The sequence below is a fragment of the Neovison vison genome, chromosome 8 (assembly GCF_020171115.1).
Source record: "Neovison vison isolate M4711 chromosome 8, ASM_NN_V1, whole genome shotgun sequence".
Taxonomy (NCBI): domain Eukaryota; kingdom Metazoa; phylum Chordata; class Mammalia; order Carnivora; family Mustelidae; genus Neogale; species Neogale vison.
In genome coordinates this window covers 123,629,990-123,651,761 of record NC_058098.1, presented here as the reverse complement: position 1 = coordinate 123,651,761, position 21,772 = coordinate 123,629,990, and the positions used below count along the sequence as shown (strand labels likewise).

The 21,772-nt window shown below is 46.0% G+C and overlaps 1 protein-coding gene across 1 annotated transcript in view; it reads right to left on the bottom strand.

Moving 5' to 3' along the window:
• Positions 1-21,772, bottom strand: part of CIB4 (calcium and integrin binding family member 4) — a 48,258-nt gene that overhangs the window by 5,153 nt on the left and 21,333 nt on the right. The window contains exon 4 of the mRNA XM_044262253.1: positions 6,801-6,942. Within this exon, the coding sequence (XP_044118188.1) occupies positions 6,801-6,942 (142 nt within the window). The remainder of the gene's footprint in view (positions 1-6,800; positions 6,943-21,772) is intronic.

Sequence of the window (21,772 nt, the reverse complement as noted above, 5' to 3'; positions counted from 1 at the left end):
TATAAGAGGAAGAGGCACCAGCAAACTTCCGGGAATGTCTTTAAAGAGAAGGCTATACCTTCTTCATGACCTTGAGGCCACCTTGGGAATGGAGGATAAGGAGACACCAAAGAGGAACCTACATCCAGCCATTGTAGAACCACCGAGGACAACTGCCTCTGGGATTCTACACGTTAGAGAAATAACACGTCGCTGCTGGAGATCTTGGAAGCCATCTTGTGTAAACCCCTGGGGATCCCCTGCCATTTGCGACCAAATTTAACCCGAACTAATGCACGATCTGAGCCTGTGTTTCCTCATCCATAAAATAGATAGCAGTGCCTCCAGAGTGTTGGTGTGAAAATTAAATAAGGAAATGCATGGAAGTCGTCTGGCACAGGGCTTGGAACATAGAAAATGCTCGCTACAGAAGACGTACATTAGGTAAAGTAGAAGCTCAATTCTGTGTCACTTGAGGATATTAAATACTGAAAATGCCAACCCTGGAAACTGTAATCTCTCGCTTTAAAGAATGGAATCCAGAGCTATGTCGGCCCTGGAATGGAGGAGCAGGTGTGCTGAGGTCACTGAATCCTACAGGGGTAGAGCCCAGAACTTTGCCTCTGTTCCCCCGGATAGGATATGGAGGCAGGAATTCTAACTCAGCACCCCAGTCCTTAAGCAGGTGGCTCTCCCCTGACCAACTGTTTATCAGCCCCAGGACCTGGAGGCTAAGGCCTGAGACGTTCCTCCAAGACTCTCCTGCACAGCTTTGCTATCTCACATTGTGGGTGAGGGCTGGGAGCAGGTGGAGGGGCGGAGGGACTAGCACCGGGACTAGAGGGAGGGGGCAGCCGCAGTGACACTGCACTGCTGGTAAGAAGCTCTGCAGCCTCTCCCCGAGACCCCGCAGTGTCCCCAGGCATCCTGCTGGCCCAGCTCCCATATGCGGAGACTGCAGCAAAGTGACATGGCTTTGGTCCCAGGCCATCTGAAGACAGAATAATTTGCTGGAGTAGAATGTAGTCCTGGACAGTTCCCCTCCTTGGGGGGTGCAAGGGCACAGCCGACTGGGAAAGGAGTGGGGGCTGGGCGCTCTGGGCGACTGGCCAGCCCCGGCAGCCTCAGCCGTCTCAGACCTGCAGTCTTGGGGCCGTTCTGAGAATGGGGGAGGGTCTACCTCTTGCTGTTTCCCCAACAACAGGAAGGTTAGAGAAAGCTTGGAGAATCAGGGCTCCAGAACACTCTTGCCATCATCATCCTAACCTCCCTGTCATGTGACTCCTTTGCAATTTACGAAGTCGTTTTACAGAAACCAGCCCATGTTGGCTGAGTGACGAAAGGCACGCTTCTCACCATCATTTCTAGGAGAACGGAGCCTGCCTCCCGTGCCTCTCCCAGCCCTCAGTCCCGGATCGGGTCTTGGGGTGGTGTGGCAGGCTCTCCCGGGGGGCGCTCTGGCCCCTGCCTGAAGGTCATACACATCTGGTGGCAGTCGGGCTGATGGGAGCAGGAAGGCAGGGCCTGGGGTGGGTCTCTGACAGGTGCAAGTCCCTCCAGAGAGGGGTGGGGGATGAAGCCTTTGGAGGCCAGGAACATCCAGAAACTGGAACCTAGCAGGTATATCCCCAGTGCTGGATTCTTGACAGATAACCATCCCCTCCTGCCTCGCCTTCCTACTAAAAACAGTGCAATTCCTGTCCAGGGTGACACCGTGTTCAACTTAAAACACCCAGCTTTCCGGGTGCCTGGATGGCTCAGTGGGTTAAGCCGCTGCCTTCGGATCGGGTCATGATCTCGGGGTCCTGGGATCGAGTCCCCTATCGGGCTCTCTGCTCAGCAGGGAGCCTGCTTCCTCCTCTCTCTCTCTCTGCCTGCTTCTCTGCCTACTTGTGATCTCTCTCTGTCAAATAAATAAATAAAATCTTAAAGAAACAACAACAAAAAAACCCACCCAGCTTTCCAGTCTCCCTTGCAGCTTATCTGTGGCCACGTGGCATAGTTCTGGACAAAGCAGTCCAAAGCTGCTGGGTGGGGCATCCAAGGAAGCTTGTTAACAAGATGAAGTTGAAGAGTCAACTCATCGGTGCCTTCAAACGTTCATTTGGTTCCTATCTCTCCTCCCATCCTTTTTTCCTCCTGCCTGGAATGAAGATGAGAAGCCTATAGGCACAGAAACCGTCTTGTGATGATAAAAACCACAGTCCCATACTACAGGTGGCAGATTAGGGGGCTTGAAGGAGGCAGACCGTCGCCTACTTCTTTCTGGCTCTGCAGAGCCTAATTCCAGTCTTTTTTTCTCTCTTTTTTAAAACATGGGCACTTCCATATGACTGAATGGAAGCCGAACCGGCACAGTAGCTCCGAAACTCCGCTGCACTTGAGAATTCCCCGGGGAGCTTTGAAAAAACCACTAGCCGGGTCCCACCCAGCACCCCTACATCAGACCTGCACAGCGGGGGCCCAAGCAGCCGTGGGTCTTGGGTACCCAGATGACTGTAGTGTGAAGTCCCGTTTGAGGACCAGTGAGTTAGAGCAATGTCTCCCAAATGTTAGGATGTGGAGGACCCAGCTGGGGGTCTTGTTAACGTGCGGGCCCTGAAGTGGCCTGTGTGGGGGGCTGGAGATTCCGCATTCCTGGCAGTGTTGCTGCTGGTGCATGGACCATGCGCAGAGGACCAAGGCATTAGAGCATCAAGTTAAGTCTCTGGACTTTGCCAAAGAAGAATCACCAGGGCCATCGCCATTTTCTTTTCCTTTCTCTTCCTCCTCTTCTGCCCTCACGTCTACCGTTACCACCTCAATGTACTGAGCAGCTCCCACGCGCCAAGCGCCGCTCTCAGAGAGTCACGCATCCCGTCCCTAATCCTGCTGACAGCTCAGTGAGGCAACAAATCTTCTGAACCCAAAGAGAATTCAGATTTGTCTGGGTGTATCTGAGGAAGCCTTGGAGTTTATGAGTCCCCGGGCGTCTATTTGCACAGCTGATTTGCATGAAGGCTTTGTGCTTTATGTTTAGGGGCTGGAGCTCAAGGAGGAAGGAAATCTGTCAAGGGGGCCTGCAGAGAGGGGCTTGAGGAGGACACAAGGACAGCGTGGGGGACAGGGGGTATCTGGTCCCTTACCGGACCTCAGGCGCTCAGTCTGACCTCTTGGGAGTGAGGACATTCTTCCCACATCTCAGCCGAACACAGTTTGGCTCCTGTGCCTTGAAGCCTGAAGAGAACCTGCTGTTCTTGTAGCTTCCCTGAAGGTTGGGGTGTTTTTGTTTGTTTAGCTCGGGAAACCATGGAAAGACAGCTGAGGCAGACATCTTTGGGAACATCTGCTCAGCCCACACTTTACCATCTCTGAGAAGTGTCCCCACCCCCACCAGTGGGCCTCTGGAGCTGTGTCTGTTCCATGACTCTGCATCTTTTGGGCTGTGGGTGGTTGGACAAGGCTGTTGACCCAACCAGGGAGTAGCAAGATCATGGGTTTGGCTGAGCCATCAGACTCTCCTGAGAAAATGGGGGACCAGGGTGTTCCTCTTTGACCCATGGGCACAGAAGCAGGAAAGTCCACAGGAAGAGCAAATGCAGAGAGAGAAGCGGAGAGGATAGACCTGGCAGCCATAGACAGAAAAGCAGACAGCAGCTGCCTCACTGCCTGACCACTTGTCCCCCGCATCCTTGCGAGGCTGCTTTGGTTTCCCCATGGTCCCATGTTACATTGCGATGAACAAACTTTAGAGCCCTCCTCCCCCCAGATCTGCCCCTCTTGGTGCTTATGCATATATAATCTCCATGTCCCTTTTGTGTGGAAGGGAACTGTGACTTACATCTCACCAGGAGAATCTGACAACAGTGATGGGACGTTACTTCTATGATTAGTGTTATGAGACTCTATCTTACAGCATACGCACCCAAGAGACTCTCTCTCTGGCTATCTTTGAAGAAGCAAGTAGCCGTGTCAGGGGAGGCCCATGTGGCAAGGAGCATATGTCAGCCTCTGGAAACCGAGGGCAGCCTCCAGCAGATAGCCAGCAGGAAGCCAGGGCTCTAAGCTCCACAGACACAAAGAAATGCACTGTCAACAACCAGAGTGAGCTTGTAAGTGGATTTCTCCCCAGTTACAGGCAGCCCAGACAGAGCCTTGACTGCAGCCCTGTGATATCCTAGGAGAGGACACATGTAAGCTATGCCAGACTCCTAGACCACGGAGACTGTGAGATTATAAACATGTTGTCTACATCCACTAGATTTGTGGTAATTTGTTACACAGCAATGGAAAATGAATATATTGCTGTTCTTCATCTGTTGCCTTTTACACAGGTAAGTCCCTGTTACTGGCCAACTAAAGACTCTTGGCTAAGATGAGATCCCTGAGCCTGGGCCAGCACTCTGCTTTGGGAAGAGCTGCCCATCCAGAAGGGTACTGACAGGAGACAGAAGTGGCTGGGGGCAAAATAGCAAGTGCTCTGCGGTACAAGTCCTAGACCTCCCTGGGGATCCCCAGAAGTACTTGGGGTAAGGAAGGAGGATGACTAATGAACAGCTGAGGACCACAAAACCAATTAAATTTGGGTATGTGATTTCATTTGTACTTAACTCTGCTTGAAGTTCATTATAAATGTGTGTCTTGTATCAAATGTAGGATGTGTGGGGCCATTCCTTCTTCAAATATCTTTTCTTCCCCATTAATTCTTTTCCTCCCATTCCTCAGGTTAGGTTATTTATACTGAACTATCTTCAGGTTTCTGACTCTTTCCTCTATCATCTCAATTCTCCTGTTAAGCCCATCCAGTGAATTTTTTATTTTAGATATTTTATTTTTCACTTTCATATTTTCCATTTGATTCTTTCTTATAGTTTCTGTTTCTCTGTGGAGAATTCCTACTGTTTCTTTCATTATGAATTTCTTTTACTTTACTGGCCAAGGGTTAGTAGCTGTTTTAAGAGACTTGTCAGCTAATTCCAACATCTGGGTCATGTCAGAGTCAGGCTCCATTCTTGAGACCATATCAGTTTTTTTTTTAATTGTCTATTGAATAGTTTCAGATTGTAGATCAGACATTTCTGGTTTTCCAAAGTTTTCATATATTGAATAATTTTGGATTGTATCTTAGATGTTATAAATGATTTATTGTAAAGACTCTGGATTCTGTTATGTTCCTCCAAAGAGTGCCGATTTTTTTTTTTTTTAATTTTAATTCTATCAGGCAATTGACAGGACTTAAAGTGCAAACCCTGTCACAGAGGGAACTTGTTAAAATGCTGTGGCCACTCAAATCTCAGTTCTGCTATCTACCTGAGCTGCTTTGAGTCTTCCCTTGTATATATGGTTTAGAGATCTGGGCATAGTTCATACACAGATGTTGGGCTCCCTTCTCTGGCTTTCTTTCATGGTCTCTCCCTTCTTTTCACTTTTCAGGAGAAAATTGTCCCAAACTCTCTGATTCTTTAAGTCAGAAAGAGTTCAAGGCTTCTATCAGTCCTGTGTATGCCCCTCACTGAAAGCCACCTTTAGGCTAAAAAAGTTTGTAAAAAGGGGGAGGGGACCATTCAGTACGATTTCTTTCTTCTAAGTCTCAACTCTCTGCTTCTGGTACCATTAGTGCCATCAGACTGTTGATAAATAAATATCATGTATATAAACCACATATGGTATATGTGATTTTATTTATTTATTGGAGAGAGAGAGAATGAACCGAGTAGGGGCAGAGGAAGAGGGAGAAGCAGACTCCCCACTGAGCAGGGAGCCCAACTCAGGACTCAATCCCAGGACCCTGGGATCATGATCAAAGCCAAAGGAAGAAACTTAACTGACAGAGCCACCCAGGGGCCCAAATGTACATATATATTTGAGTTTGTAGTTGCTCTCTGTGGAAATGACAGTATGATAGACACTTACTCAGCTATTACAGGATACTAAGCTTGAGGACATAGGGCTTACAAAAATACCATTAAGTCCTTTTTACAGATGAGAAAACTAAAACCTCAGAGGTACATCAGACTTAAAACTCCCCCACTCCATTTTATCCCAGTCCATTTGGGCAAGGCAAGAATAAGATGGTGCCCACTGTGTGGGGACAGGGAGGATCTGGCAGGAAGGGAGAGCATATGAAATGCCAAACTATGCAAGCCTGAATGTACAAGTCCTTTGGGGCCAAAGAGTTGTCATCACAATGAGCTTAAAGCCTTGTACATGGTCTGTTTGAAGGCTTCCCAAGATTTCTTTGTTTCTTTCCTTTTAATTTCTTTTGAGAACTCCAGGCATCTCAGCTAAGGGGACATGAGCCCCCTGAAGAGCAGAACTTTTGCAGTATCTTATGGCTACCCCAGGCAAAACTAGAGACCAAAACTGTCATAAGACCTCAGAGATGATCTCTCTCAAAAACCTCATTTTAAAGATGATGAAACTGAGGCCCAGAAAGATGAAATGATTTGTCCAAGATTTCTCAGCCATTTTGTGGCTGAGCTAGTGCTGGTGTTCAAATTTCACAATTTCTACAAAACAAGCATGGCTCCTTCATACCCATATGTAGTCTTCCATCTCTTTCTCTCTCTTGCGTATCTACACTGTTACCACAAAATACAACACCCGTGGTTTCCATTTGCCTCTGACGGCATGGAGGGGAAGCCATCTATCCACTGAAGTAGTAGTTCACCACCATTTTTTTTTTTTAATCTACAGAACTCAAGAAACATGCTAATACCCATAAACACCCAAGTGAATCCCAATGGACATCATCCCATCGGTGAATTGATGTTGATGGATTCCAGATTGGTATTTACTCTACAGCACTGACCCCCACCCATCACCACCACTTAGTTACCCACCATAGATGCGAAAGGCATACTCGATCTTCAGGCTGGGGCAGGCCTGCTCACTGAACACAGATGCCATGCCCAGCACATCCTCAAAGGAGAACATATTGTTGTGGGAGAACACTTTGCAGATTCGGTCTCTGAAAGGGTTGACCTGTGAAAGAGGAGGAGGAGGGAGTGGGGAGGCCTTTCAATGTCAGGTTCATTCCTCCCTGGCCCTCACCTGTCTATCAGAAACAAACAGCAAATTCCACTCTAGGACCCTCTTCTGCTTTCAGTATGCTAATTAATTCCCACCTAATTTTTTCTCCCATTGCTCAGAGGCCTAGCCCTGCCTGTTCTAAACTCTTCCTTGCCTGTTGGAAGGCCTTATCAGGTCCCAACTTTGCTGTAGTATCCTAGAATGACCCCCATGCCTCCCCTCAAGCAACTCAAATTCTTTTTCTTAGATGCACCTCAGCTAAGAAAACTATTTGATCCCGTGAGTTCACAGAGCAGATCTGAATGACCAATCTGCCCAATTTTTAATTAGCTGAAACAAACTGGTTGATTTTTCTGGTCCCCCTTTCACTGACTTTCACTGACAGGGTAACTTTTCAAATCTCCAAGCTTCATGCAAAATGATTGGTTCCTCTGCTTCAAGCACCCGATGGGCCTATTACCTCCCTCAAGGGCATTTGAGCCCCAGCAGTCCCTCCCACCCCCCACTGCCTCTAGGGGCCTATATCTTTGTCTAACACTCCTTAGGGTTTTCCCAGCAACAGTCAATGCTTAGCCCTCTGGTTCTGATCTCTCCTTTTACGGCATATGAAAATTTCTTCATTTCTTTTGAACTAAGCTACATATTAACATCTATGGTTTAGTTTTATTTGGTGCTCCTATTGTATTTGAGGTTGGAGAGAGAGCATTCTGTGTCACCTCAGGTGGCCATGTAGCTCTCAAGCTTTAGTGAGCAAACAAGGTACCTAAGGTCCTTATTAAGAACATGAAGTGCAAGCCCCCACCCTCAGAGATCCTGTTTTAGAAGGTCTGTGGTGTAGCCCAGCTTCATGACTGAATTGTGTCTTCCCCCAGATTTGTATGTTGAAGTCTTAACCCCTAGTACCTCAGAATGCCACCTCGTTTGGAAATAGGGTCTTGTAGATACAATTGGTTAAGATGAGGGCCTATGAGGTAGGGTGGGCCCCTAATCCAGTATGACTTCTGTCCTTATTGAAAGGGGAATTTGGGACACAGAGACACGCAGTGCAGGAGAACACTCTGTGCAGATGAAGGCAGACATTGGTGTGAGGCACCTACAAGCCGAGCAAGGACTGCTGGCATGCCTCTGGAAGTTAAGAGAGAGGCATGGAGCAGATCCTTCCTCACAGCCCTCTGAGGAAACCAACCCCGCAGACACCTTGATCTCAGCTTGCAAGGCTCTAGAACTTGCAAGGGTCTAGAATTGTTCAAGGCTCTAGAAAAGAACAATCAAGTTCTGTTGTTTAAGCCCCATAACTGTGATACTTTGTCCTGTCAGCCTTAGTGAACTAATACCCCTAAGAATCGACATCATAAATAAGGTCCCTAGGTGACAGGGTTAGTGTCCCAGGAGCGGCCAGGGGCTGGGAGAATCCGGGCCACCTTGCTAGAACCTCCAAACAAGCTCTCACAGTGTCTGCCCCTCCACCCTCTCACCCCCCTCCCCCCGCCCCCCCCGCCCACCCCCCCCCCCCGGAAAGCTTACTGTGATGGCCTCAAACGAGTGCTGATAAGGGCCATCTACCCCATCATGTGTCCCAGGTCACGTGGGTCTAGCTAAGTGGCTTCACAAATTACTTGACCAAATTTTAACTCAATTAACTCTCGCAAATGGCGGGCTTAACAAGATTCCTGCAAAGAAACTACAATTGAAGATAATGCTTATAATGCAAGTGCCGGGGGTCGACCAGGAAACGTCAGGACCAGAACTTCGGCTGCTTAAAATACAAGTTCTTTTCTCTTCGGTAGTAGAAATGGTGAGAATCTTGTCAGACATAACTGAAGTCCCGGCTTCAGTTCTCATTTCCTGTGGTGAGACAAGCGACCAGCGAGCAGTGAGCCTAAGCGCATGTATATCCAACCAGGGAATGGGATAGCAATCTTCCCTCCTCTGGGGGCCCAGCTCCATGCTTGGCTTTGCTGGGAGTAGTGGGGAGAAGGGATGGTTGCTAGGAAGCCAGTGCACTCTCTCTTAGGCCCATGTCACGTGACTCTGTTATCTACACACACACACACACACACACACACACAGCCCTTGTCTTCCAGAGGCTGGGAAGAAGGCAGTTGGTGTGGAAGCTGGTGGTAGCAAGAACAGTGCACAGAACACAACGTAGTGACCACAGATCCTGTCGGAAAATGTGGGCGAAATATTGCTGAAGGTGTAGAGAAATAAGCGTGGAAAAAGTCCACACCGTGGAAAGGTAGCTACACAGTTGAAGGAAAGTACCGACGTTTCTCACATGGTTTTCCTAGATTCTGTTTCGATCATAAAATACATGAAGAACCACATTTCTGTGAGAGACTAATGGAAAGCGGCAATATTGACTGAACAGTACATTACTTCTTTAACGAAAACACCAGTTATGGGAGAAATTGGGTGTGATCGCTGAGGGAGTGGCTGCTCCATGATGAAAAGGATTCTGGGTAAGGGTGCAGGGATGGCCACATCTATGAAACCGATGCCCCACAAAACTTCCCATAGGCCACCAGTTGAAAGGTTTAAGTCCAGAAGTACACAGAGTAGTACAGTAGTACAGGATGCCCTGGTGTGGGTAGTTAATTAAAAAAAAAAAAAAGAATTGAAATCACAGTAAAACATAGACAATGATTTGTAATCAGAAGGGAAGTGACTTTGAAAATCTTTTGAACACATAGAGGCTTGCTGGTTATCTCTTGACAGAGCACTTAAAAGAGCCATCAAACTTTAAGAGGAATTATATGTGTTTCTTGTACCAAAAGGCAAACGTTCCAAATTTGCTGAGCATTTTATGATGACAAGTGACTGTTGGCAGATATCCACTGAAAAATGAACTCGGATTCTTCTGACTCTTCGAGGTAGAGGTGAATCATTTCAGCAATGAGAGAGAAAAGCGCTTGCTTTTCCAAAGAACTGCTTTGGAGAGAATATTTTCAACATCAGATTGTTGTTGCTGAAAACGTGCGGCGTCACCTACAATCATGCTTTCTATCTGCGTACTTGAAAATATTAGAAACAGATTTTTCTAATCTGTTTGAAAATCATCCAAATGGAGAGCATCAGAGGATGCTGAGTCCATTTGTTAAAAATACAAAAATGCAGTGTTTTTCCAATTAGCTTGTAAGAGCCACTGACTGACATAAGGGAAGATGGACATCTTCGAGCTTCATTTCAATAAAAAGCCTTTAATTGGTGGATGGGATTGAAAACGAGGGCCATAATTTAATACACGCAGCCAAAGATACATTTCTTCTCTTTGGACCAGCTAGGACAGCCACTAAAAATAGACTCAACTAGAACCAGACCCCTGAATGGCTTGATCTCAAAGTGTTAAAGTAAGATTTTAAAAAAATAATGAAGTACATCCAGCCAGATGTACTGCTGCTTTCCCTTACTCTAATCTTATTAGTTACAAACCAACAATACAATGGTGAGACGAGAAAATTTTGTTCTATAAATGAAAGGGAAATCTATTTTTAAGGTATTTATGTGTATTCAGTTTATATAATATTTAGCTTTAAAATGTTTTGTTTTGCATGTTCATATCGTAACATACTGGTATTGTAGTAAAAGGACAGCTTGAATATACACATATTATGTGTACATGCTCCCCATTTTTTTTTATTGCTGGTGAGGCATGATGAAAGATAGTTGATGATCTCTGGTCTAGACTAACCTCTTCATAAATCAGGGATGTGGAAAAGGGGTCTTGGAGTGGGGAGTAAGGGGAGTGACTTGCCCAAGGTCACTCAGCCTAGGACCCAGGTCTCCTGAGTCTGTCCAGCACCGTTTCTGCTATGGTCCCTTGTGGCAGATAAACATAAAAGAAAAGGAAGCAGAACATGTGACCATTAAAATGTCTTAAAAGTCTCACTTAAACTGAATTTTTTTTTTTTTACAAAAAGTGCTAAAATGGAGGCTAACTTGAAGTCAAAACTGTGGCCCCTGCCTGTGGGAACTCCACGTCCAGCCTTCTCGTGGGTAGTGGCCGTCCTGACTGGGAGCAGCCCCGGAGGAGAAAAGGCGAGCAAACACTGCGGGAGGGAGAAGCTCCGAGGAGAAAGTGGAGGCAGCAGGAAGCCCACAGGCTTGCGAATGGTGGAGGGGCTGGAGTGAGGAGTGGGGGACGCTATTTCTGAGAAGATGGCAGGGCAGGGTCCGGGGTCACCAGAGCTGTTTCTGGGCCTTGGAGGCCAAGAGGAGGTTGGTATGGTTCTCTGTGAGGCCTAGTGGGCACGTGCCAGGAAGATGTCCCTGGCCTGTCTCCATTCCAACAATGGCAGCCTCTCCCTCTACCAGGTTCGCTGCTTTATCCCTTCCTGGAGGGAGATCCCAGGGCACAGACTTCCCCTGTGACGAGGTGTCCTTAGCACACACAGCAGCTCTGTGCAAACGGACGCAGCCAGGGCCTGCGAGGATAATTTCGAAGGGTCCAGAAGAGGCTGCTTCTGTTCCTCTCCCTGCTCTCCACCCTGAGCTAAGTGGCAGCTTCACCGGTGTCCCTGGGTCCCTGGGTCCAGCCACCTGCACACAGAACAGCTGGGGAGAGGCAGGAGAGGGAGCGAGGCTCGCGAGTGATCCCAGTACCAGTTTACTGTGTTCCAGATTTCTGTTGCTATTGCTTTAACAATCTGAAATCCGAACCACTAAATTTTGGGTCCTATCCAGACAGTGATAGCCTGCATTAAATTTCACACTCATTTAGAAGCCCTTCAGTCCTCCACAGGAGGAAGAAGATGACAACTGACGAAGCAAGGCATCCATTTCAAGAATCCACACACCCCAGTGTGAAAGCGTTCCGAACAAGGGAGTATAAACATGTCAGTATAGAAATTTATACAGGTAACTCAGTAGTGCAATTTCCATCTATGTCTGACAAAACTAAAGAAGATGAAAATAAACCCCAAATGCTGAGGATTTTTTTTTTTGAAACAGAAACTACAGTCTGTTGACAATAAAAAGATCATAGTCCCTGCCAAAAAACTAACATTTTTTTTAAAAGATCCTCTCAAAGTTATTGAACAAGAGATTTTATTTGAAGATGAAAGTCAGAGGGAAAATATTTGGACTTAGCTTAAAAATATCTCCTCACCATTTCTCCAACTAGCACATAGTCCAAAGGAGCTTTTTACGGTTGCTGGAAAAAATTTCACACGAAAATACACTAGTGACTCCACAGTGACGTCATCGAAGGAGTTTGATTTTTAAGATCTTGTTTGTTAAAAAGGATCAAACAGCATTATTGCACTTAAAAGTTCTCATTGCTGATTAAACTGTCGTAATTTTTAGTGTTTGTTGTTTTTGAATTATGCTTCATTTGTCCATTTTGTCTGCTACCAACTCTCGCCAAAAGGATACGATCAATGTTTGTATTTTTAAAATTTTAAACAGATGTAAAGCATTCGCCAAGGAAAGGAGTAGATGGAGGTGTCAGCTGGAAGGGGTACATAAGAAGCCAGTCCTTTCTGGGTCTTGAGTGAGAGCCTGAGGTCACCGACACAGACTCTCACTATGCAAAGTGCTGCCCGAAAGACTTCTCATAGTCTGGCAAGATTGGGTGAGCAGATCCTGGGAGAAGCCTGTAACAAACTGTTTGTGTTTTAGTGCCTTTATAAACTGCCCCCAGATATACCATATTTATGGATTGGGAGGCTCAGTGTAATTAAGATGTTGTTTCTTTCCAAATTGAACTGCAATTCTAGTTAAAGTCTTCCAGCTAGATGTTTTTGCCGAAATTAACAAGATGATTCTAAATTTCATATGGAAATTGGAAATACAAAGGGCCAAGAACAGTCGAAAGCAATTCTAAAGAAGAGGAACAAGACAGAAGAACTTATACTACTAGGTATCAAGATCTTGCTATAGTTTTAGTAATGGATACCGTGCAAGGAGAGAGTTCAATGGCCATAATAAAAATTCTGGAAATAGATCCACACATGTATGACTACTTGATTTATAACAAATATCACACTGCAACAGAGTGAGGGAAAGAGAGGTCTTTTCCGTAAGTGGTGTTAGGTTGATCCCTACTTCATGCCATACATAAAAATCAATTCCAGATTGATCATAGATGGAACGTGGAAAACCCATAGTAAAACTTGCCGATGAAAACGTAGGAGAACATCTTCATGATCTTGAGGCCAAAATTCTTTAACAGTATACAAAAAGCACTGATCATTAAGGGGAAAGAATCCATAAACTGGAGTATATTAAAATTAAGAATTCATGTTGTTCAACAGACATCATTAAGAAAGTGAAAAGGCAAACCATGGCAGTCAACGTGTACTTCAACAGGTGAAGGGATAAACAAAGTCCGGAGTATATCTATAAACTGGAATACCTTTCAGCAATAAGCAGGAACAAGGTATTGGTTCATGCAACAGTGTGATTTTTAGATGTGCTTTGCTAAGTAAAAGAAGTCAGATCCAAAAGACTCTGTATTATAGGAGCCTATTTGTATGACATTCCAGAAAATGCAAAAGCGTAGGGATGGAGAACAGGTGGTTTTCAGTGGTTGGGGGAGGGGAAGAAAAGAAAAGAAAAAAACTATAAAGGAGACTCACAAAGAAATTTCTAGGGAGATGGAACTGTTCTGTATGGAGGTGCTGTGGTGGTGAGGCCACACTTTTGCACATTTGTTAAAACCCATAGAACCATACCCCACAGAGAGTGAAGTTTACAGAATGCAAATAAAAAATTTAAAAAGTTTTTTTTAAAGATTTTATTTATTTATTTGACAGACAGAGATTACAAGTAGGCAGAGAGGCAGACAGAGAGAGATGAGTAGAATCAGGCTCCCCACTGAGCAGAGAGCCTGATGCAGGACTCAATCCCAGGACCCTGAGACCATGACCCAAGCTGGCAGAGGCTTTAACCCACCAAGCCACCCAGGCACCCCAAAAATTTAAAAAGTTTTAAAGGCCAAGGATGCTAGTAAACCTGGGATGAAATGGGGACCATGACAAATAAAAGTAACTGTATTTCAAATATACGACAAAACCTCACTGGAAGGAACTAGGAAAGAAGAGATGAGCAAATAACTTGGGGGAAATGGTGGTTTGACTAAAGACAAAAAGAGCCATTAACCAACACTGTGCCCTACCTAGCAAAATTGTTTCTTACAGGCATGTGTGTGGGTTAGCAATTCTGAAACTACATGGATCCTGGAGTTGAACAAATAGATCAATAAATAAACAAATAACAGAATATAGGAATCAAGTTTCTCATGGTCACAAGAAGTTACAAGTAAGCAAGAAGGGAAGTCTAGATGTGATATATAAAAAAACAAATACTCTGTGTAGTATATATGAGTCGTTCTACATTTATATATTTTCTAGCTTTATCTACTAAGTAGCTTTACAGTGGAGAAATCCAGAAACACCACCTTAATTAAGTGATCAAGGTTAACATCACTAGTTATAGGTCATGTCAGTATCGTGTATTCCCTGATACAATACAATGAGAAGGGCACTTCACCCTTGTGGAATTTGTTGCACAAATCCATAACCCAATTCTAATCAAGAGAACACATCTGATAGACCCAAACTGAGGGAGGTTCTACAAAAATACCTGGCCAGCGGTCTCCAAAAAATCATGAAGACTGAGAAACTGTCACAGATTAGAGTGGACTAAAGGTAACATGGGAGCCTGGAGTGGCTACTGGAACACATAAAGGACATAAATGAGAAAACTGGTGAAATCCAAATGAAGTTTCTCATTTCATTTATAGTGTCCCAGCAACTTTAATTTACTACCAGTTTTGATAAATGCACCATGGTTATGTAATAAAGATTTACAGTGCTTGTCTTGAAAAATCTTAAAAGCAAAACTTGAAAGGGTTGAGCTCATTGCAATTAACAGCATTGCATCCAAGAACAAAACTCAGTAACATTTAAATGAATACAACAAAAATAAGCAACCTAACAATATAAAATTTACAATATTCAGCATCCAGTTAAAAGGTAACAGTCCTGCAAAAAAGTAGGAAAATACGACCAACAACCTGTAGAAAAAACAACTAATAAAAACAGATCCAGAAATGATACTGATAGAATAAGCAGGCACAAACATTAAGGTGATAATGAATATGCTAATATGTTCTAGAAGGTAGAGGAAGGCATGATGAAGAAAACTGTATACCCGTCAGAGCTCAACAAAGCTCAACAAAACCCAAGCAAAAGAAACTTGAAGAAAACCACACCGTGGCACAGCATAATCAGATCAATAAAAACCAGTAATAAAGGGGAAAATATTTTTTGGTGTGGGTGGGGTGGAACACATACATATAGAGGAACAGAGATAAAAATGGAACTAAGCAAGCCAAAAGATATGGAGCAATATCTTTAACTCTGAGAGAAAGAAAAAAAAAAAAAAAAAAAAAAAGCTCTCATCCTCTTATTCTATACCCAGCAAAAATATCCTTCAAACCCAAAGGCAAAAGACTTACTTTTTCAGACAAACAAAAGCTAAGAGAATTCATCTGCAGACCAAATCTACAAAAAGATTAAAGGAAGTCCTTCAGGAAGAAGGAAAATACCAGAAGGAAACTTGGATCTACACAAAGGAATGAAGAATGCCAGAAATGATAAATATGTGAGTAAATATAAAAGAAATTTTTCTCACTTTAAATCCTTTTCAATGAGACAAATCCATATAGATAGCTAGAAATTTCAATACCCTTCGGTCAACAATTGATAGAACAATAGACCAAAAAATTGTTAAGGAAATAGAAGACTATCAACAACTTGACTTACTTGATATTTTAGAGAGCTCACCACCGTACACAGTAGTATACATGTTTTTCTCAGGTGAACTTGGCACATTTACCAAGATAGATTGTATTTTAAGTTATAAAGAAAGTCCAATACATTTTAAAGATTTAAATCATACAAAATATATTCTCTGACCACAACAAAGTTAAATTAGAAATCTGTAACAGGAAGGTATCTTGAAGACCCTCAAAGTCAAAAAAGTCACAAAAGAAATGAGAAAATAATTTGATCTAAATGGAAATAAAAACACAAGATATCAAAATTTGTGATATTCAGTGCAAACACTGTGTACAAGGTAATTAACAGCATTAAGTGTTTATATTAGAAAATAAAGGACTGAAAAGTTTAAGTGGGGAAAAAAAAGGCCCTTCACCCAAGGATGGGAGTTGTTCACTAGAGGAAAAAGGTGTCAGGAATTTCAGGTCTATCAGATGGAGCCTGTTCTAACCCTGTGCTTCTAGGCTACTTAGCCCCAGGAAGAGGCCCCTGAGGACATGAAGGAATTTGTCACCAAGGGGCAGTGGTTGGAAGCCACAGGTGGGTGGAGCTTCTGGGCTGGGCTGAGAATGGATCAGCTGGATGTCCCTTCATGGAAGTTTTCTCTTCCTTTGAACCATTGCCCAGGAGGAATTCCTATTTCCAGGTCTGAACCCCTGCACCTTTCAGCACTAGAGTAATTGCCAGAAGGTGGCAGTGTTGAGTTGAAGTTGGTCAGTCAGAGCTCAAATCTAGCTTGGGTGAGCACCTACTGTGTGCAAGCTATCGGTTTGGGCTGTGACTATCTTGCTGGCACGTGGCCGGATGGATATCACTGCTCCATTTTATAGAGAGAAAACTAAAGTCCAGGAAAGGAGAATGCAAACTCCTAATTCAATGCTTCATCTGCACTGCTACTGTTGACGCCAAGAAAATTTTCCAAATTCACATTTCTGCATACACAAAGCAAGCAGGGTTTGAGGCATTGCCCCGAGTTCCATGTCCCTGACACTTGGCAGTTGCTCAGAGAACAAACCAGTGGAACTGAAGGATATGAGTTCTCAGCTAGGGATGCAGGGCATAAAACTCATGAACCTGAACTTCAAGTCCTTGTAGCAAATGCATAAGGGGAGTTACTGTTCACCAGGCACGGAACAAGTCCCTAGACAACCCCTCCTCCCCAGTAATGGAGATGCCACCTCTGTCCTTTATGGGACCCAACCAAGGCACTTAAATAATTATCTTCAGGAACAGGTGGGGTAGAAACAGGTGTCTGAATCAAGAACGAAGCAAAGTCAAATGACAAGTGCTTGGAGGGATAGTGTTGCATGAGGAAGGACAGACAGAGGGCCCAGGAAGAAGAACCAGCCAGGAGACAGAGACAGGGCAGGAACCAAGGCAGGGATCGGGCAGGGAACAAGATGTGGTTGGACTCCGGGGGGTGCTCTGGGGAGGGGAGGAGGAAACAAGGCCAGGCAGCGTGGCTCCCCCTTCCTTCTTTCTCCATGTAGCCTCCAGCCCCTTCCCCGCTTTCCAGACTGCCCGGGCTCTGGTAGGATAGATGAGAATGTTCTGTGGGAGAGAGCAACTGTGGGGCTTAACCTGGACCCTCAAACCTCTCAAAGCCAGATTGGTCTGCATGATCTTCAGCAGGTGGAGAGAAGCCTGACATTTCCTTTTAAGGGGAGTTGGGGACAGGGAGCGTGAGGGATGAAAAATTCACTTAGGTGAATGCACTCCTCAGTTGGCCAGGCCAGTTGTTTATAAAAAAGGGACAGTCTCTGCGTTTTAGATGTTCAACCTTCCTGAAGTCTAAAAACAGAGAGGCCCGTATGGGAGCTGTCTCCTAGTGACAGATGGGTTGGCAGGGACGGGCTGAGGATGTGTCCTGCCGGCAGCTGGAGGCAGATCGCTAATGGAACAAATAGGGGAGAAAGGCAGTAAAAATGTTAAATATTATTAAACATCCATGGGACCACGTGGCTTGAACCTGGCTCAGACCCACCAGTCCAGTCTCTCCCCAGATTTCAGGCCTGCAGGTACCTGCAACGGCCCTGAGGAAACTTCCAGAAGAGCTTCCTGCTGGTGCAGAGGAGTTCAAGGGACTGCATTGTTTAGTGGGGTGGGGGAGGTGTGGGCAGGGGTCTGGTCTTGTGTGCTGGGAGGTTCGAGATAGAGCATGGAAGGAGCAGAGGCTCTTGAGTCAGACGGACTCTAAAAAGCCGGTAGAATCATTGTTTGACATCTCCAAGATTCTGGTATCTGCAGCTTTTGAGGTTTACACAAGCTCGAGGGCAACTTGCCCAAGCAACGAAGGAAAAATAAGAAGAAACTAAAAAAAGGAGGGGGACCCAAAGACCAGTTGTCCCTCACTGGTTTACCAACACCTATTACAGGAGAGACGAACTCAGCTGGTGTATAAATTACTGTCTATTCCCGGGGCGCCTGGGTGGCTCAGTGGGTTAAGCCTCTGCCTTTGGCTCAGGTCATGATCCCAGGACTCTGGGATCGAGCCCCACATCGGGCTCTCTGCTCAGCAGGGAGCCTGCTTCCCTCTCTCTCTCTCTGCCTGACTCTCCATCTACTTGTGATTTCTCTCTGTCAAATAAATAAATAAAATCTTTTAAAAAAATTACTGTCTATTCCCATTTGTACAGCCCATTTTACTTTAAAGATTTTATTTTAAAGATTTTCACCAAAATGCGTATCCGTTACCCCCATCATGGGCTTTGTGAGTCAGCTCCTGTAGGGGTAGGACCCAAGAACCTGTATCTCATCACGCTGCCCAGGTGGCTATCATGTAGCCAATCCTTAGACTAAGGGACGGGTCAAAGTCACAGTGCTAATCAATGGCAGACACATGACATCAGATGCTGCCCCTCCCCCACCGCATCTCCACCAGTGCACAGCATCCCACCCAGAGCAAGGACGTGCATGGGGAGAGGGCTTGTATGGAGACATGGTGGGCAGCACGGGCAGCCTCCAGCCTCAGCACAGGGCAAACACCCAACTGACAAACACTTGCTTTGTCCAGATACCTCACAACACTTCTTTTTCCTCTCTCTCCCTTCCCTCCGCTCCCTCTCCATCCTTCAGGCTGTGACCAGGCTCCCACAGAGGCAGGCAAGTCCCATCCCCCACGACCCACCATGGTCCTCCCTTGTCTGAGCTCACTACACATGGTCAGTTCCACCTGTGACACACTTGTCTTTCCTGCAAATGTGTCCTTTAACTGCTCCCTGCCTCCCACTTCCAATTTCTGCCAGATTTATTTCGGAAATGTTTCCATTTACCGCCTTAGACCTTCTGATGAAAACCACTTCTCCCAGAGCACCAAATAAAGCACGGGTGTCAAACAAATGACTCTCTAGTTCAATCCCGTAGCTTTGCTGTTTTCTTGAGTTACGAAGATAACGAGGAGAACACAATGCTACGGATCCTAGAGTCTCTCCCATCCAGGAGGCGGGTCCTGTGAGCAGGAAGACCCCTGTGTTCAGGGAGGTCTGGATGGAGAAAGGAGGAGGGAGATGTAAGCACCCCAAGAGGCCCTCTAGGCTGTGGACAGTGAAGGGGGCAGATGGAAGAGAGAGAAGAGAGGCAGCAAATGGGAAAGATCAAAGATCTGACCCTCCCCGAGACCTAGCTACCCTTTCTGCTGTGCCATCCCAAATCCATACAGTGCCTGGCCGAAGTGGAGTTTTTATGGAAATCATGAAGAGGTCAAGGCTTTTGTTGGGTAAATAGGAAGTAAAGCAGACGTGCAGGAGATGCGGGCAGAAGGGGCAGAGGGAGACATCAGAGCTCTTCCTTCTTGTCCTTTGCAAGCCTCCCCGTTCCCCCAGAAAGAACAGAAGAATGGGGGAGAGGGGCCGTGTTCTCTCAGGGAGCAACAAAGTGGAGAAAGGTGGCCGGCAGCCAGGGGTCTTCCCCAGGGCAGGAAGGCCCCCCCAGGTCCTTAGGACTCTCCACGCTTCTTCTCTACTTTGACGCCATTGCACCCGGAGTGGCGTCAGCTTGTGGCTCAGGCTAGGGACTTAACAACAGTTTATACATTTTTCTGTGGAAAATGCAAACAAAGTTCCAAAAAGCCAATACAAAAATCTCTTAAAACCCGGTCTGTACCGCAGGTGCAAAGCAGGGAAGCCTGACTGACGCGATGGGGTCCCCCCGGGCGCACCAGCCACGGGACAGCTTCGGGAGCTGCCCAGAGCTGAGCCCCCCGCTTGTCATGGCCCCGCAGCCCCCCTGGCTCTGGCAGCTGCTCACATGCAGCCTTCCTGCCTGTGAGCCGGAGGGGCTCCCCGAGTGTCGGGGCTGCTGTGCAGCTGTTTGGGGTCACCCCAGGGCACCCTGGGAACGTGTTCTCCTGGGAACTCGGTAGGATCAAGACAACAGTTTCTCTCTTGTCAACACATCTGAGCAACAGCAGTTGCTGTCTTCTGTCCCTCCCTCTGCATCCACCGATGGAAACTGAAAGGGGCTCGCCCCCCAGCCCAGGAGCGGCGACGCTCCCTCTGCGACGCTCAGTGAGTCTTTAAACACCACCGAGTCCAACCCGAAGCCTCTAGAAGGTCCTGCGTCCTTTCAGTTCCTGATATTTTGGATTATTGGCCTCTCGAAGGCCCCAGCTTCCTTTCCTGCACTTTGCCTCCATCAGGGGAGCATTGTCACTGCCTAGGGCCCAGCCTGTAGCCACTCGTCATGACTTACACACTCATGAAACACCAGCTAGGGACCCAGACCTCTAGGCACATGGGCTCATCCCCACATTCCCTTGGACCCAAGGGGAGGAACTGTGCTCGTTAAATATTTACAGCATGTCACATGCTGTGCCATTCTTGTGGATGCGTGTGACCCCCTCGATTCCTTACAAAAACCCCACCGCAGTATCAGTCAGTTCATTGTACAGACAAATAGAACCCAGGCGCTAAGAGGTTAAAGAACTTAACCAAAAAAAGAGGAAGAGTGGGCAGCTTGATCCCAGGTCTGTCTGATCCTCAAACCTGAGCTCTCGCCGTGGAGCGCGGCCCAGGAAGATGGTTCATCCACGTGGGAAAAAACGTGCATGGACCTGTCGGGCTCCTGGGCCAGCAGGTAGGTCCAGGCTGAGCTCCAAGCAACATGTTATGACGGGTGCTGATTGCGGCTCAGGAAGGAGCAAGGGGAGGAGTGGAAAATGTCCTAGGGATCCTGGCACTGGTGGCCGGGACTGGGGGGCAGTGGCAATGGCAGGCATGTGGAACTCTACATCTGGGTCCGTAGCAGCTCATGACCTCAGGATGGCGGCAGCTGGACAGCAGGAGGAGACCCCGGAGCTAGGGCTGCTGTGCCTCAGCAGGAAATGCCAAGGGAGGGCTCACACTGCAGTATCCTCCTCGAGGATGGAGAAAATGGATAGGACCCCAGCACGCGCCTATGGAGAAACCTCATGCAAAGTGACCTTTATGTCAACCTGGAGAGAGGTCTCGAGGGCTCTATCTTTTATCATTGGCTTGGCTTAGGGATATTTAAGAGCTCAGGTTTTACATTTATTTTGTGCCTTTTGCCGCCTTGAGGCATAAATGTTTTTCCATGTTGCTACATACTCAATATAATTATCATCTTAACGGCTGCATAGTTCAAATTCCCAAAGTGGACGGCCCTATCTCTCTCATGCCTCCAAGGGGAACCTGGAAATCTAAACTAAGAAAATAATTTCCTAAAATGAATAAAATAATACATGAGCATGTTTATTGCAAAATTATTTATAGTAGCAAAAAAAAAAAAAATCCCAAACTGGGAACAATGGTTATGTCCTGCCATGAGAGGGTGGTTTAGTACATCTGAACTCAATGCAATTATTTAACCATTAAAAATGATAATTACACGGACTATGTCACAACACAGAAAAAGCACATTTGTGCCTAATGGGAGAAAAAGCACAATAAAATTGTATCCATGTGTGTCTACAATGATGTAAGACCAAGTGTGCCTGGGTGGGGGAGAAGGTTACAACAGACATGACAACTTCTATCAGGGTG